General features: G+C 41.8%; 1 protein-coding gene across 5 annotated transcripts in view; it reads left to right on the plus strand.

The window, feature by feature from the left end:
- Window positions 1-18,817, plus strand: part of nfxl1 (nuclear transcription factor, X-box binding-like 1) — a 227,948-nt gene that overhangs the window by 117,123 nt on the left and 92,008 nt on the right. For all 5 annotated transcript variants that reach the window (XR_010975412.1, XM_068035931.1, XM_068035921.1 and 2 more), the window contains exons 16-18: window positions 7,027-7,164; window positions 13,860-14,026; window positions 17,098-17,167. Coding sequence is in view for 4 of the 5 variants with exons in the window: in XM_068035931.1 (XP_067892032.1) it covers window positions 7,027-7,164; window positions 13,860-14,026; window positions 17,098-17,167 (375 nt within the window). In the remaining variant the exon portion in view is untranslated. The remainder of the gene's footprint in view (window positions 1-7,026; window positions 7,165-13,859; window positions 14,027-17,097; window positions 17,168-18,817) is intronic.

Consider the following 18,817-nt stretch of genomic DNA (forward strand, 5'->3'; position numbering starts at 1 on the left):
AGACAGGACAGAAGAGGTAGTCTTCAGTCCAGGAGCATACTGCAGTCTCTCTGTTTAAAAACTCTTTATACAATTCAGAAAAAACAGGTTGCTAAGTAGGCTAGTCACGAGACCAGCTGGTCTGACCACGTCTGTCTGTGGATTCGGCCATCCCAGCGGTCATGCTGAAATTTGAGCTCCCTCACCTTCAATGTCTGGTGCTCAAAGTCCATTGTGGGTTAAATTGGATAAGGAAGGTAACCCCTTTGTCTCCCCAAACACTCTGTTAATATGCAAATATCTTTCCAGCCAAGGGCCTGATGATTTTTTTTTATTAAACAAGTCCTTTCTTCACTTCAACAGTTTCCAAATCAATGTTCATATGACAAAATTAATGTGCCTCATTCTTGGCAGGTGGGGGGTCTGCAGGACACTAATTGAAAAGTTTTACTCAATCTCTCTTTGTCTTTTTCATTAACTACGTTAAAAGTGAATTATGATCACTGCTGCTAAAGTGCTCTCCCACTGATACCCCTTCCACCTGTTCACCTTCATTTCCTAAAATGAAGTCCCAATCTTCCTCCTTTTGTTGAGTTTGCTACCTATTGGCTAAAAGGTTCCCCTGAATGAATTTTAAGAATTCTGCACCCTCTATTCCCTTGACTCTTTGGGCCCAGTTAACTTTAGAAAAGCTGACATCCCTATGTTTACTGCCTTATTGTTTCTGCACTTCTCGGCAATTTGCCTACATATTTACTCCTCTATCTCCCTCTGACTGCTGGGAATGTACACTAGATCCCCAGTGTGATTGCCCCTTTCTTGTTCCTCATATGACCTGGTTTGATGATCCTTCTCACCTATCATCTCTCCTCCCAGCTGTGATTGTTTCTTTAACCAATATTATGGAACCCTCCATTTTGGGCCTACAAAAAACACATCTGAGTTTTTTAAATGGTAAAAAGTTTGGATCAGTGGAGGCCCAAATCGATGTCGGGGTCCATATGCACAGATCACTCAAATATCGTAGTCAGATGCCAAAAAAAAAAATCAAAGGCTAATGTTTGCCTGTAACTAGAGGGCTAGAGTACAAAGAGGATAATATTTTGCTGCAGCTATATGAAGACCTGAATAGACCACATCTGGAGTACAGTGTACAGTTGTGAGCATGGCATCTTGGAATTTATTGGCCTTGGAAAGAGTGCAGCACAGATGCACCTGAATGCTACCAGGAATAATTACATTATGAGGAGAGATTACATAAACCAGGCTTGATTGTCTCTTGTTGGAGATGGTCATTGCCTGGCACATGTGTGGTGCGAATGTTACTTGCCACTTATCAGCCCAAGCCTGGATATTGTCCAGGTCTTGCTACATTTCTACATGGACTGCTTCAGTATCAGAGGAATCTTAGAGAGGGCATTGCAGGAAATAAGACTGACAGCAGAATGCTCACCAGCAGATTGTGTTTATGGTAGTGCCTTTAACACGCTACCTCCCAAGGTGCCTTACAGGAGCATAATCAGACAAAATTGGCACTGAGCCAAAGAAGAAGATATTCGAATTGATGACCAAAAGCTTGGTCGAAAAGGTAGGTTTTAAGGAGAGTCTTTAAAAAAAAAAGGAGAGAAGGGTAGAGAAGCGCAAAGGTTTAAGGAAGGAATTCCAGAGCTTGGGGCTTAGACAGCTGAAGGCATGGGTGCCAATGGTGGGGTGAAGGAAGTGGTGAATGGACATGAGGCCAGAGTTGGAAGAGCGCAGAGTTCTTGGAAGATTATGGGGCTGGAGGAGGCTATAGAAATAGGGAGAGGCAAGGCCATGATGTGCTTCTGAGATTCTACTCCGATTAATTTTCTGAAGATGAAGAATCATCATAGAATAGTGCAACACAGAAGGAGACCATTCGGCACATTGAGTCTGCGTCTGCTCTTTTCGAAGAGCAATCCAGTTCGTTCTCTCCCTGGCTCTTTGTCCATATTCCTACTATTGTTTTCAAACTTCAAGCATTTGTCCAATTCCCTTTTGAAATCTGCCACTGAATCTGTTTCCAACACCCTCCCAGGAAGTGCATTTCAAATCCTAATCATTCTCTGTGTAAAGCTTTTCCTCCTGTCACTGCTGGTTCTTTTACCAGTCACCTTAAATCTGTGCCTTCTGGTTATTGACCCTTCAGCCATTGGAAATAGTCTCTCTTTATTTACTCTATCTAAATTCTCTTAACCTTCTCTGCTCTAAGGATTCTAAGCTTCTCTAGATAATCAAATCAAACTTCTAGGATAAAAATGCTGCAATTTCTTCCTGACTGCTAAAGACAAGAAAGCAAAAATTTTCAGATATAAGTGTAACTTTTTACTTGATATATTATTTTGAACCTATCTGGTTGCATTTCTTAGAGAATATTCCGTGTAATTACCTAAAATGAAAAGAAAAAGGTAGATTTTAAGGGCATCTGCATCAATTGTGCAAGTGTAGAATTGCTCCTAAATCTCGCACAGGCCTGGAATGAGTTTGCCACAGTTCTAAATAATGTAGAACTGTTTTGATATGTATGTAATATTCTATAAGTTTAAGGTTTATTGGGATTTCTTTTTTTTGTTCTTTTAAATGAGAAATATAAAACTGGTATCAGTAAAAGCTATCATTAAGTTATCAGATAGTAATAAAAACCCACCTGTTCCACATGTCCTTTTGGGAGGTATATCTGCCATCCATACCTGGTCTAGCCTATGTGAAACTCCAGTCCCATGCCAAAGTTGTTTACTTTTAACTGACTAGCAAGCTATTCAGTTGTATCACACCACTTTCTAACAGCTTGGTGGGAGTAGCTTCACCACGCAGTTCAAAAAACAAGTCTCACCATCACTTTCTCATGGCAACTTGGGATGGCAATAAATGCTGGGCACGCTAGTGACACCTACACCCGAGAAAGAATTTTAACAAGTGTTTTTGTTACGTCTGAGGTGGGAGGAGTGCACTGTTAATTCAGTCCCACTTCTCCACAGGTCACAACATGTATTTAAATTTTCCCACTTACCGAAACCGTTAATCAGATACTCTATATTTTCCCCCCAGAATAAAGCATACCAACCAGGTTTCTTTCATCAACAACTAAATTATCTGTTTATTACAGACCAAGTCTTAACCAATAATGAAGTAAAACATACACACAAATGGAGATATTAAAGCCCCTTATTTTATCCTAGTCCTCACACACACGCACAACTGGTTAACCGGCTTAAAAAAAGGGGATTTTTGTTTACATCTGTTACAAAGAAATAGAAGGAATAAAAAAAACACTTAGACTGAAAAGAAGGTAAGGAAGTCTTTGGTTTTGGCGAGGTGTCCCATAGGCGAATAGGCGGCTGTCAGTAGAATCTTCCTAGAACAGTTCTTTCCAGGCGATGATGTTGATCAGTCTCAGTAGGCTTTCAAAGAGATGCAGCTACAAAAGGCTTCATAGAGGCCTTGCATCAGGTGTGCAGCAACAAATATTTCAATTCTCTCACATTCGATGCAAAGCTCCTTCAAAGATGCAAGGTTTCTGCAAACATGCAAGATTTTCTCAAATACAGGAGGTAACAGGAAACATGCTTGACACAGGATTTGCTTTTCAAGAGCAAGATGGGCTGGCTGGCTCTTCTGTTCTCCTGGAAAGTCAATAAGCAAACTCCAACTGCCTTTTATTAACAGTTCAAAATGAAACCAAAACCCTTTCCAGAGGCAAGTCGTGTGACATCTATAAATCCTGGCTTGTCACTTCCTTGCAAATAGCTCTTCAGGTCAAAACACAATCCCCTGCTGGATTCTTTGCAAACGGGTGCTTTCCAGTAAAACTTCTTTACATTCGGTCCAAACCTTCCAGTAACTTATAAGAAAAACACCCAAAGTTCAGCTTCAATATTCCAGCACCATAGAATCCTTTTCAGTTTTTAAAATATAGATTCTCAAGTTTTAACAAAAAATGGAAACCCTCTTAACACTGTGGTTAATGGATGACGATTAAGTCAACTCCAGAATAACTAAGGCCAACATTGCCTTTGGCAAGCTACAAACAACTGTCTGTGAGGGAAGAGAAATTAATCTCTGAACAAAAGTGCAAGTATTGTGATGGAATCTGCAGTCTGTGGGATCCTTGGGGAAATACGTGTGAACTGACAGCTTGTCAAATGCTCTGGTAGGTGCATTGACCCTGGTCACAAAATATTTTTTTGAAACAGAATATCCTAATAGAAATTGAAAACAAATTCTTCAGGTTGCTGAGGTAACTAAAACTGATTGGAACCAGGTAAAAGAGTTAGACAATGCTGTCCAAGCAGACGTTAGCAAGGTTTTGTTTTATAGGCAGTTTGAAGAAAGTGAAGACTGGATCTAGGAGTGGTTTCTGTTACTTAGATGAACTGATTACCCAGAATAAAAGCAAAATACTGCAGATGCTGGAAATCTGAAATAAAATGAAGTAGTGCTGGAAATACTCAGCAGGTCTGGCAGCATCTGTGGAAAGAGAAGCAGAGTTAACGTTTCAGGTCTGTGAGCTGGAGGAGCAGTACCTGATCTTTCAATTAGGCACTCTACAGCCTTGCAGACTGAACATTGAGTTCAATAACTTCAGAGCATGACTGACCTTTTTTTTCCATATTTTATTTTTTAACGATATGCCTGTTTTTCATGTGGTCAGAGCTGCTCATTATCCTGCTATTAACACTCTCTCTGGGCTAATGCTTTGTCTTTCACCACAAGCATCAACACACTCTTTAACACCTTCCCCTTTGTGTTCTCCCCCACCCACCTCCCCTTCACTTGCTTAAAACCTAACTCTTTTCTAACCTTTGCTAGTTCTGATGAAAGGATCTGGAGACCTACTTGAGGCATTTCATGGTTTGAAGAACTGTGTAACTGTAATTGAGTGCCTTACAAGCTGAATGGACTGCCGAGGAAATCTGAGAGATTAATCTTTGTTGCATCTGATAGTGAATGTGTAATTTGTAATATCTTGACCCGTGATATACTGGTAATTCATATTTAATTTATGTTGATTTTGGTTTGATGAAGTAAAATTTATATGAATGAAATCTTGTCAGTTTGGTTTTTGTTTCCTAAATTGGGGTCAGTCAGTGGATTTGATTCTTTGTTGGCGATCTCCATAAGGATCATAACAGTATACAGAGTGGTTGTCCTTCCCGATCTCTTGTATACTTGAGTCGTGGACAGTTTACTCCAGGCACACAGACAAGCTACACCACTTTCACATGACCTGCTTGCGGATACTACTCAAGATCAGATGGCAACACAAGGTTCCTGATACTGAAATTCTCCCCCTGACTGATATGCCTAGCATCCACACTGTGCTGAAGAGAGATCAGTTAAGATGGCCAAGATGCCTGATGAGCTCCTGGCAAAAAAGTTCTCCTCCGGTGAGGTAATTGAAAGGAAAAGTTAACATGGAGGCTAGAAAAAGCGCTTCAGGGGCACCCTGAAGGTCTCACTGAAGAGTTTCAACATTGCCCCTGAGTTATGGGAGAATCTCGCACAGGATCACTCCATATGGCACAGGCTTATCAGCAAAAGCGCCACCTCCTTTGAACAGAACAGTGTCGCACTGGCCAACAGGAAACATGAGCTTCACAAGTCCAGAGCTGCGAGCACTTCTTCCACACCAATGACACATGTGTCCAATGTGCAACAGATCTTTTTATGCTCAAATTGGACTGATTCGTCATCTTTGAACACATGGCACCTGAACCTTATCTCCGTGAATCCTCGTTAATGTCATGGTCATCCTCAACTACAAAGGACAAACACTACTACGGATGCTTCAAAAGTAAGATTTGGCTGATGCTGGAGAGGAGAGCTGTAGCTTTGTCACCAGAGGATGAGACAATTTTGTGCATCTAACTAATGGTGGAAGCTTTAGTTTGCTTTCTAATCTCCATGGTAGGTGAGAAGAAAAGAATTGAGGCAGAAAGAGAAATAAAAATCTATGTAGAGTCTATGATTAAAAACAGGGATATGTGCATACAATGAGAGTAAACTGTCTGAAAGCAAAGGGATGAAGAGATCGATAGAGACATGTGAAGAGATGCAAAAACAACAGAAGAAAGTTGTTGAGAACTATATTGACAGAAATGAGAGACCAAAATGTTATAAGATAAACAAAGGAAAGAAGGAGGAAGACAGCAATGTTGTCAAAGATTAGCATGGAGGCAGTTTCAGGAAGAGATACAAATTTTGTTGTATCATTGAAGAACATTATAGAAAAGTTGTGATTTCTTATCTTTAAAAGTTGCCCTATTATCAGTTTTTATTTGTGATTCAGCTGCAGTCATCCACCATAATGCTGTAGGCCAAATACTTGCTTGAGTGTTTTTGTTTGCTTGTCTTTTGATTTTTAACAGTCAGATTTACTAATTCCCTCTTGCAAATATTAGAATGAAAAAATTTGTCCCTATCTCTTGGGAGGTGGAGCTGTTTGAGACTAGTCCAGAATTAAGCATGTAATAGACAGTAAAAAGATCAGAGATCTGTAGTTTCTTTTCGACTTTGGAAATATGTGAATTGTTTTGAAGGTTTGTCAAAATGGGAAATTAAATACATTCCGCAATGTCTTAATTGGTTGCACTATGCACTGAACATTGTACATGGTATTACTTTGCACTCATTTTCAGTAGAAAACTTATTTGCTTGTTGCTGAATGCTACAAAATAGATTTTAAACACTAGGAAGGAGAAAGAATGAGAATAGAGAGAATTTAGCAGCTACTATAGTTTGAGTAAAAATACATTAATTATTTAAATTCTTACGTGGTAACATGGATAGTACACAGACCTAGAGGCATGGTAGATTGACCAAATTTAAAATAACAAATTATACAAAAGCATACCTTCATAAAGACTTCAATTTATGGTTGAATTAACCTTCACAAGGAAATGAGATGAGTATTGTATTTAATAAGGTGGAAATAAGTTTTCTTTTCCTCAGAAGCATCATTTTGCTTTGAAATCTGACTGTGTTTGATGCTAATGCAGTTGTAATGCATATATTTTTGTATTTCAGGTTAGTCTTTTGCCTTGTCATGCAGTAGGACCCTACTCCTGCAGTAGACCTTGCGGACGACTCCTGCCCTGTGGGAATCACACATGTGCAAAAGAATGCCATGCAGTCACCATAGTGGATGAAGACAATAAACAAAAGGTATGAAAACAATACAGCAAGGGTTATTGAGCTTTAAAGAGGACTTTTATGTATTTAATACTCTTCCGGATTAAATATTTTCTGTTATGAAAGTATTTGTCAAATTTCAATTCTGATTTTCATTCTTCCATAATTTCCCTTTGCTTTTCTACACACATCCTTCCACCGCTCATTACTTTTTCAAACTAAAATTTACCACTTCACCTTTTTAATGTGCTTTCTATTTGTAAGTATTGCTTGCAAATTGGATGCACCCTGTCTAGCTTTATAATCTGTACATAGTAAACAAAAGCAGTTCCAAACAGAATCCGAATTGACACCACTGCCCACTTCCAGCCCCCCTTCATATTCTCGTCTAATCTTGTCGAGGCTTCCTGAATTTCCATATACACCACAACTACCTAATTTCCCCCATCTACCATGTGTCACCTCCTCTCAGAACAATCAGGTTTGTTAAGCATGAGCTTCTTTTCTGAAATCTATGTTGACGGCTTCTAACTATTTCCATCCAGATATTTGATAATTTCATCTAAAGATTGCAGAATTTTCCTTACCATAGATGTTAAACTAACTGGCCTGCATTTATCCAGGTTAGCTCTGTCTCACTTTTTAAAAATGGGTGTTGCGTTGAACCCTCTCCAGTCCTCCAGCATACATCCACTCACAATAGAACGCTGCGATTTAGAGTGGAATCTTAGCCTCGCGGAGACAGGACCAGGAGCACAATTTGAAAATAGTGCATCAAATCGGTTCCTTGACACGTTCCCGCCTCCGAGGGATCTTGCCTGAGATGGACTCGACGCAACAGTGGCTGTCCGCTTGGTAACGGTAGATAGCCAATTAAGGGGCCAATAGGGGGAAGTCCCTGACGTTGCTGGAATCTTCCTGACATCGGACAGGCCCTCAGCTGAGGCCAGAGCTCAGCAGGTACCTGGAGGTGGTCTCCCGACGTGAGGCCATCGCCACCTCCTCTCAATCCCTCCATCACAGAGCTGCTGGGAGGAGAAGGCCACAGCCTCGGCCACAAGAAATCCATTGGAGGTATTTTGCCTCTCTGCAGGGCTTGACATTTGTGGCCATTCTTTATTTTTAAATTTTCAGAAGGTTTCAGAGAGTGCCTCTGATTGGGCCTCCTGCATTGGAAATTTGGTTTCGTCCTTATTGAATGGTGGATGGGAGGTGGCCTCTTAATTGGCCTCCTGTAAGATTGTGACATCGTAAGGCCAGCCGATACCAATGGAGTCGGGAACCGTTTTTGGTCCGGACGGCAGAAAATTTTCAAAAAATAAAGATTCTGCCTGTAATTTCTAAGGCCTTCACTGTTTCTGTCTGCAGTTGCCTTGGGATTCATGGATGAATCCCATCAGGTGCCCTTTCAGGTACCCAATCATCTCCCTGGTCCTTTTCCATTTCCTTCCCACAATTAGGGCATCTAGTATAATTCCACTAACTTAACAATACCTTTTTAAAATCTTTCAATCTGGAGTAACCTGTTTTGTGTCAGTCCACTTTATAGCAGCTGTTCCCTCCTGCACTAATATTGCCACTCTCTCTTTTCTTGCTTGTTTTGTCACCTAAAAATATTGTAACCCAATGTATTTATTTTCTTCCTTTGCCAAATTTGTGTTAGTGTTGCTCAATCTATATTTTCCTTTGACACAATTACTTATATTTCCATTAGTTTATTACCCACACACTATGATCATTGCAATATATGTATTTTATCTATCTTTTTCCATAGTTAATGCTACTCCTTTTCTTTTGATTTGTTTTCCCTGCTTATAACTTGAAAACTTGATTTTGCTCCTCTGCTCCCTTTATTCCTTATAGCTAATTTAAAAAAAAAAATTTGTTCATGGGCAATGGGTGCTGCTGACAGAGGAGGTGATGGTGAGCTGCCTTCTCGAACCGCTGCAGTCCATGTGGGGTAGGTACACCCATAGTGCTGTTGGGAAGGCAGCTCCAGGATTTTGTCCCAGCGACAGTGAAGGAATTGCGATATAGTTCCAGATCAGGATGGTTTGTGGCTTGGAGGGGAACTTGCAGGCGGTGGTCTTCCCATGCAACTGCTGCCCTTGTCCTTCTAGTTGGTAGAGGAAGTAGGTTTGGAAGGTGCTGTTGAAGGAGCCTTGCTGTGTTGCTGCAGTGCATCTTGTAGATGGGACACGCTTCTGCCACAGTGCATCAGTGGTAAAGGGAGTGAATGTTAGTGGTTGGAGTGCCAGTCAAGTGGGCTGCTTTGTTCTGGATGGTGTCGAGCTTCTTGAGTGTTGTTGGAGCTGCACCCATCCAGGCAAGTGGAGAGTATTCCATCACACTCCTGACTTGTGCCTTGTAGATGGTGGACAGGCTTTGGGAAGTCAGGAGGTGCGTTACTCACCGCAGGATTCCTAGCCTCTGACCAGCTCTTGCAGCCACAGTGTTTATATGATTACTCCAGTTCAGTTTCTGGTCAATGGTAACCCCCAGGATGTTGATAGTGGGGGATTCAGTGATCGTAATGCCATTGTATGTCATGGGGAGATGGTTAGATTCTCTCTTATTGGAGACAGTCATTGTCTGGCACTTGTATGGTGCGAATGTTACTTGCCACTTAACAGCCCAAGCCTGAATGTTGTCCAGGACTTGCTGCATTTCTACACGGACTGCTTCAGTATCTGAGGAGTCGCGAATGGTGCTGAACATTGTGCAATCATCAGTGAACAAAGAACAGTACAGCACAGGAACAGGCCAGTCGGCCCTCCAAGCCTGCGCTGATCTTGATGCCTGCCTAAACTAAAATCTTCTGCACTTCCGGGATTCGTATCCCTCTATTCCCATCCTATTCATGTATTTGTCAAGAAGCCTCTTAAACGTCTCTATGGTACTTGCTTCCACCACCTCCCCCGGCAACAAGTTCCAGGCACTCATCACCCTCTGTGTAAAGAACTTGCCTCGCACATCCCCTCTAAACTTTGCCCCTCTCACCTTAAACCTATGTCCCCTAGGAACTGACTCTTCCACCCTGGGAAAAAGCTTCTGACTATCCACTCTGTCCATGCCGCTCATAACTTTGTAAACCTCTATCATGTCGCCCCTCCACCTCCGTCGTTCCAGTGAAAACAATCCGAGTTTATCCAACCTCTCCTCATAGCTAATGCCCTCCAGACCAGGCAACATCCTGGTAAACCTCTTCTGTACCCTCTCCAAAGCCTCCACGTCCTTCTGGTAGTGTGGCGACCAGAATTGCACGCAATATTCTAAGTGTGGCCTAACTAAAGTTCTGTACAGCTGCAGCATGACTTGCCTATTTTTATACTCTATGCCCCGACCGATGAAGGCAAGCATGCCGTATGCCTTCTTGACTACCTTATCCACCTGCGTTGCCACTTTCAGTGACCTGTGGGCCTGTACGCCCAGATCTCTCTGCCTGTCAATACTCCTAAGGGTTCTGCCATTTACTGTATACTTCCCACCTGCATTAGACCTTCCAAAATGCATTACCTTACATTTGTCCGGATTAAACTCCATCTGCCATTTCTCTGCCCAAGTCTCCAACCGATCTATATCCTGCTGTATCCTCTGACAATCCTCATCACTGTCCGCAACTCCACCAACCTTTGTGTCGTTCGCAAACTTACTAATCAGACCAGCTACATTTCCCTCCAAATCATTTATATATACCACAAAGAGCAAAGGTCCCAGCACTGATCCCCGAGGAACACCACTAGTCACATCCCTCCATTCAGAAAAGCACCCTTCCACTGCTACCCTCTGTCTTCTATGTTCGAGTCAGTTCTGTATCCATCTTGCCAGCTCCCCTCTGATCCCATGTGACTTCACCTTTTGTATCAGTCTGCCATGAGGCACCTTGTCAAAGGCTTTACTGAAGTCCATATAGATAACATCCACTGCCTTTCCTTCATCAATCATCTTCGTCACTTCCTCAAAACACTGAATCAAATTAGTGAGACACGACCTTCCCTTCACAAAACCATGCTGCCTGTCGCTAATAAGTCCATTTGTTTCCAAATGGGAGTAAATCCTGTCCCGAAGAATCCTCTCTAATAATTTCCCTACCACTAACGTAAGGCTCACCGGCCTATAATTTCCTGGATTATCCTTGCTACTCTTCTTAAACAAAGGAACAACATTGGCTATTCTCCAGTCCTCTGGGACCTCACCTGTAGCCAATGAGGATGCAAAGATTTCTGTCAAGGCCCCAGCAATTTCTTCCCTTGCCTTCCTCAGTATTCTGGGGTAGATCCCATCAGGCCCTGGGGACTTATCTACCTTAATGCTTTGCAAGACACCCAACACCACCTCCTTTTTGATAATGAGATGACTGAGACTATCTACACTCCCTTCCCTAGGCTCATCATCCACCAAGTCCTTCTCCTTGGTGAATACTGATGCAAAGTACTCATTTAGTACCTCGCCCATTTCCTCTGGCTCCACACATAGATTCCCTTCTCTGTCCTTGAGTGGGCTGACCCTTTTCCTGGTTACCCTCTTGCTCTTTATATACGTATAAAAAGCCTTGGGATTTTCCTTAATCCTGTTTGCCAATGACTTTTCATGACCCCTTTTAGCCCTCCTGACTCCTTGCTTAAGTTCCTTCCTACTGTCTTTATATTCCTCAAGGGATTCGTCTGTTTCTAGCCTTCCAACCCTTACGAATGCTTCCTTTTTCTTTTTGACGAGGTTCACAATATCCCGCGTTATCCAAGGTTCCCGAAACTTGCCAACCTTTTCCTTCTTCCTCACAGGAACATGCTGGTCCTGGATTCTAATCAACTGACTTCTGACCTTATGATTGAAGGAAGGTCATTGATGAAGTAGCTGTAGATGGTAGGGCCTAGGACTCTACCCTGAGGAGCTCCTGCAGTGATGGCTTGGAGCTGAGATGATTGACCTCCAACTGAAGCTTGGCTGCCCGACCCAGATCTGACTATATGTGTCGGGTTCAGGTCGGGTCTGTATTCTGTGTCCGGTTCGTGTTGGGCTAGGGTCCGGTTCGTGTTGGCTTTGGTCGGGTTTCACTTTGTATTGTTTTCTTTTTAATCTAAGTTTTGACATGTTTTTTTTTCTGTGCTAATAACATGTTTGATATTGTTGGGGGTTGGCTGTGGTCGGGCTGGGCCTGAGTCGGGTTTTAATTTTATACCCTACCAGGTTTTACCTCCAACAACCACAGCCATCTTCCTTTTGCGCCTTGTAAATTTTCCAAGTAGAGTTTAAAGACGTTTTTATTCTTTCTTGGGAAAAGAGCATTGTTGACCAGGCCAGCATTTGTTGCTCATCCCTAATTGCCCTTGCCAACTGAGTGGCTTGTTGGGCCATTTGAAAGGGCAGTTAAGAGTCGACGACATTGAGGTGGGTCTGGTATCAGATGTCGGCCAGACCAGGTAAGGACGACAGATTTCCTTCCCTAAAGGACATTAGTGAACCAGATGGGTTTTTATGACAATTGATGATAGTTGCATGGCACCAGTACAGAGACTAGTTTTCAATTCCAGATTTTTTATTAATTAATTTGACTTTATTAGTTAATTGAATTTAAATTCCACCACCTGCTGTTGTGGGATGTGAACCTGTCTTTGCAACGCCTGAGCATCTGGATTACTAGTTGAGTGACATTAAAGCACTAGCCATTTTAAAAAGAATGTTGTCCAATATATTAATCACAAGTCACATGTAATGAATTCTGAATCCAGAAATGGTAAATTGCACTTTTGATTTGAAAGTAGGAATGAATAATAGGCACAGTCATTGGGCACATGATCCCAATACTGATTTGTATGGCGTATGCATGTCTACATCAACCTTTTTTGTGTGATTTTTGATAAAATGGCCAGATGAACAGTAGAGTATGCTATCATTGTGACTGCTTTACTTTCTTGACTGAATTGTGGTAGATGTTAGCTAAATATACAGATGTGAAATACATTTACTTGGATTGTTTGAGTGCATTCAGTGATTTCTACTGTAATTAGTGCATGTGGCTAAATACAGTGTTACACTTACCACACCTGTGGCTAGACAGCAATAACGTAATAAATTGCAGATGTGATGCTCCTTAAATTGGATCGATCACTGTCCTAACATAAAATTAATCATTTGAAGAAGAGCTTTGTCTAATAAAGTAAGGTACTCTCTCCCTCCCTGCAAGGCTTGGACATTGATGGAATTGGTAAACACATCCAGTTAAACAAGCACATTGAGTCATTAGTACAAGATAAAACTCTGCTGGAATGTACAAAAACAGTCTGGGCAACTGTGGAAACCTCCTTGTTCGAAAGCCGCTAGTTTGATGAAGGCAACAGAAGATTTGGGTATTTCTACTGATTTTCCTGTTCAGAAGAGTAGACTTATTAGTGTGCAAGTGTTTTTAACCAGGCTATTCCAGTGACCTTAATATGCTCGGAATGTCTGTTTTGTGCTTTCCTTTAGTGGTTGTTAAGGAGCGATTTATTTATTTGTCCTGAACACACTAATGCTATGTTATACACACTGTTACTATTATTGATGAATACAAAACTGGCTTTTACTTTATTATGAGTTTCAGCAGTACCATTCCTATTTATGATGTAATGCCACTGGTGAACTGATCAAGAGGTTTTAACGCATCAAACATTTGCACTTCTGTGCCTCATTATAAATTGCTTGTCATTTTTATAGATATTACATTACATTTAATTTTTGTTTTTGAATAGGCTGGTAAAGAATGTCAGGTGTGTGAAGAGGGATGCAGCAATCCCCGTCCATCTGGTTGTATTCATCCGTGCACCCTGCCATGCCATGATGGTGCATGTCCTCCATGTTCACAGATGATCCGAATAAAATGCCATTGCAAAATCACAAACCTGTATGTGGAGTGCATGTGAGTACAAACTGGCAGTTTGCTCTCTAATGCTTGTGTTTGCCTATGAGGGTGAAATGTACCATCCCAAGGACAAAAATCAAAAGCTAAATCAACTTGGTCATTCTGAACTCCTTACAATCAACTTTAGTAATGGTGGTAAAGCTCAGTGGAAATCATTGTCTCACCTTCACCCTAGCTCACTCTTCCCTCCAGAAATTTTGCTTACTCGTAGATAATCTCCTTGCCATCAATAATTGTGCATATGATATTCAAACACTGATGGAAACATGGCTCATTGGTATGCAACTTCTTTTCCCTTTCAGAAGCATTCCTGGTCAAGTATACTTTAACTACCTGTTCTGCCCAAACCACTTGTAAATACAAGGCCCTCATCTCCATCACAATCACATCTTGGGGTCTCTCCCTACACCTCCAGCACCTTCTCATTCAAGCTCCTTATTCACTTCCATCCCTCACATCTTTCATTTGAAATTCTCGTTGATTATTTCAAAGCCAAGCACCAGCTTCCTCCTTGAAATGCCCTCCCTTCATTACACCGAGCAACTCTACATCCTCAGTGATTTCCATTGTCTTCTCAACTCTTCTGGCCCCTTTCTTTAGCTTCATACCTTCCTTTCCCCTCTCTCAACTCACCTTTATCCAGCTTACCGTGAATTCAATCTTTGTTTTTAAGAATTAAGTAGCACAAAACACTACAAGTGGCATTTTGTGCCATTGAATTAACATAATTTGAATTAAGCAACTTTAAATTATGAGGAATAGATTGTAAACTTCTTACACTCATATTCTTGGCAATCCCTTTGACCTCACAATTTTTTACAGTCTTCTACCTGATGGACACGATCTCTGACGTGACCATTTCGTCCCCTTGTTGCCCTTCTCTCACAAATTCCCCTTCCCTCCTCCAAGCTCACTACCATGGAGAAAACACTTCTGTCATCCCCTCCCCTGTCTCTTTCAATCTCCTCACTTTTGGCTTTTGACTTATCACTACTGCAACTGATTGCAGCTCATGTAACTGCCCCCTCACCACATTTTTCAGTGCCCTTCTTCCCAGCAAAACAAAAACTTTCTCCCACTTTGATCAGCTTCCTCTCCCACCCCCGTCCAACACCATCCTGCCCAGCGCAGTCCCCATGTTGGCTATCTGGTGCACAGCTGGCCTTGCGATTCATTCCCCATCAAGTTCTATGATACTTCGCTCCCTTCTGCCATAACCACCACCTCCTCCAGGATCATCCTGAAAAGCAAAGCAAACAATAGACTTCTATCATTGCCTGTTTTAACCCCTGTCCCCCCACCCTTTTCGCCTTCATGACTAGCACCTAGGTATGTGGAGCTTGTGGATTTTTTTCACCATGATGGTGATAATTTATGAGCCTCTCTTCTCCCCCTACTCTCAACCCCTCACACCCCGGCCCTCACCATCCACCCAAGTCTCCCATCCAATCTAGTCTTGGACTTTTCTGTTCTGTAATTTCTGCCCCATCTTTTGCCCCTCAACAACCCCCACCAGCCCCCATTGAAGCTCACCTTGTCCACAAAGGAGGCTGATCCCCTTCTTCTTCTACTTGCGATCATCCAGTTCCTCTTCCTGGCTGTCATGCTGCCTAACATTGTTATTAGTTCCCTCATGTACACTCCCATTTCTGTTCAAAACTGCAGTTGCTTCTCTCTCCAGAAAGAAACCTCAACACTTTTATTAGCAACTGTCAACTGTTCTTCAACCTTCCTGTCCTTGGGAGGTGAACAGAGGTGGGCCCATAAAAGTGCATCAGAAATGGGGGCGGTGTGCCCGACGCCTTCCAATTTACTTAGGGGCAGGGAAGTCTGCGGATGGCCTTCCCACCCGAGGCCAATTGAGGCCTTAAGTGGCCAATTAATAACCATTTAAGAGCCTCCCTACCTCTGCCTCAATTTAATAGAAGGTGGGAGGGGCTTGACGCTGCCAGGTCAAATCTGGGGGCCTCCTAGTGGAGTCGGGGTGGGGTGGGGGGGTGGTGTCCTTCCTTTGGGGACAATCCAGGGCCCATAGTGGCGATTGTCGCAACCCCGGGGAGACATTCCCTCACCCTGATGCCGGGATGTCTGAATGGCCATGCAACTCCGACCCCACTTACCCCTCCCAGGGTCTCAGACATCCTCGGTAGTACAGGGCCTCGTGCAGTACTGGCAGTGGCTGGAAGCTCTTGGAGGCGGGAGCTCGTCCCTTAAAGGTTAATTGTCTGCCTGCCGTGAAATTCTAGCGGGGGTCCAACGGAGGGTCGAGGCGGAGTCTCTTCCCACCCCCACCCCCCCACCAACCTTCCGACCTGCTGCCAAGTGCCCCATCATCAGTACAAAATTCAGCCCTCTATTTCTGAATCCCTCCAATCCTGCTGTAGTCCTTATCCCAGTTCAGAAATTACCTTATCCAAAGCTGCAAGCACCATTGTGAATGATTGTGTCCCAAGCAGGTAAGTCGTCCACCATCAACATCTTGGAGGTGACCACTAACCAGAATGTTAACTGGACCAGCTATATTAACACTGTGGCTGCATGAGCAGGGAAGCAGCTTTGTACTCTGTGATGAGTAGCTCACTCCCTGAATCCTTCAACACTGTCTCCAAGTCTTGTATGCTTCCTCTCTGTACAACATATGGGCTTATTTTGAATGTTTACTTGTGCTTCAAATTACGTTCAGTAGATCCCTTCATTTACTGGCACAGTACTTTAGAAAAAGGTTGCATTTATTTTTGGGAAGGTACAAAAAATTTAAGGACACCACACCTTAATTATGCTAGTGCACCTCAAGGAGTTGAATGGAATTGGAAGAAGTCTAGGAGCATGGTTGTCTGCCTGCCTTTGTGGCAATTGTCGGCGGGGTTGAGGGGTGCGTTCGGCAGGAATGCAAAATAGACATTTATTTAAGCATTTGCTTTCTGCTGTAGTGGGGAAATGGTAGGATTGGTAATCTGGAAGGATGAAAGCAATTACCCATATAGCTGCTTATGAACCGATCTTGTGAAGGCTATTTTTATACTACATATTTATTTTTGTTCAACATTGTGCATATCCTCTTATTTTAGGAAAATGACTGCAGCTGATGCGGAAACTAAAATTATCCTTACTTCCTGCAAAAATCAGTGTCCCAAGCAGGTAAGTTCCAACACTTTATAGAAGAATTAAATATCTAAGCCTGTTTACTAAAAATTGGAATATTCAGATGTTTGGGATAATGCTGCCTCTTATGTGTTAATTGTGACAAAGAATAAGCAACATGCAATCTGTGTAAAATTCCTTCTATTTTGTCAGGTGGCCTTTTATAAAAGTAAGATGATCAAAACATGTAAACCACTCTTCAAAACATCACTGAATTGCTGTAAATTATTTTTAAAACAGCACTCTAAGAATACTAATTTTTTGGTCACTTATGCTCATCAAGATTAAGTATATTAGTACTGGGAAACTGTTCATTTCTGGCATTGGTATTATGCAGAATGAGCATTCCTGGCAACTGTGGAACTTGTGCTCAACTTCAGGCCAAAACCTTCATTGCACTTTTTCCACACAGGCCACCAAAACATGTCAAATACGAGACTTACAGCTGGCAGAGGGAGATTTTTGTCCATCAGTCTAGATTAGCACACGGTCCTTTGCTCACAGGTGAAGGGCCATGTGCTAACAATGATGCACAGCCCCTTCAGTTTAATTTTTAAAGGGTTGGGCTTATGTTTTGTACTCTCGTCAATCCCTTCTATGCTTCATATCCAGAGTGGGCAGAAAGAGAAAATTACAATAGAGAATTTATCAGAACAGCCTTATGTTCAAGGAGTAGATAAATGAGAATCTGCAGCCAAATTTTCCTATCTGTCCATATATTTTTTTAAAACTCAAACTAGCTCATTTTTTCTTTGCTCTTTGTTAGTAATAAATTTGCAGTTTTTGTGATTTTACTGATAATGTCATGCAGTTTATTTACAGTTACATTTAACTTTTGCTGCTTTCATTGGATGTCATTAAATTCCAACAGAAAAATAATTGTGGATTTTAATTTTGTTGACTTTTATGATCACAAATGAAGGTAAAATTAAACTTCCTATCCCATGAATGAAAGGTTTTATATTGTACCTGCTCACAATATTAAAATTTCTGAGAAAAATCCCCATTATTTTCAGATTAATGTTAGTAAGCTAGAATTAGCTAGTATTGACAAACTCTTGAAAAATGGGAGTGGTATTGTCTGCATCATACTGTTGAGAGCATTGGGTTGTGCAGTATCTATTGTACATGTTGTGTAGCTCTATTCTGCCTCATTACCCTAATCAGCTCCAGCTGGTATTCCAGTTCGAATGCTGATTTACACTTTCTGGTCAGGGCGATCTGCCATCCCACCCTGACAGTTTAGGTTATTTTGGATAAAGCAAGTCTAATGAATGTCATCAATTATTGCAAATGCAATGTGTCATTGTTTTATCATGTCTATTATTTGTGGAGAAAATGCTGAGAATAGGGAGCTGTGTGCAGCATAAAGTACTAGTGACTAATAGTTTTTGTTCACTGTGATATACTATAGACTTTGTTTTTTAAACATTTTCCATCCATATTTTCCATTTAAGAGCCTCCTGATGGACATGATGTCTGTACTGAAGGATTTATGATAGTGATGGAACTACCGTATTGCAGTTTGATAGCCAATTTGTTCCCAGGAAGCAATATTAATGTTATTTAATGGAAAAGTATCACATTCAGTAGGGGGCAGAACACTATTTTCTGCCTGTAGTTGATGAGTTGAAACCCACTCCTACT

Source organism: Heterodontus francisci, chromosome 1 (genome assembly GCF_036365525.1).
Source record: "Heterodontus francisci isolate sHetFra1 chromosome 1, sHetFra1.hap1, whole genome shotgun sequence".
Lineage (NCBI taxonomy): Eukaryota > Metazoa > Chordata > Chondrichthyes > Heterodontiformes > Heterodontidae > Heterodontus > Heterodontus francisci.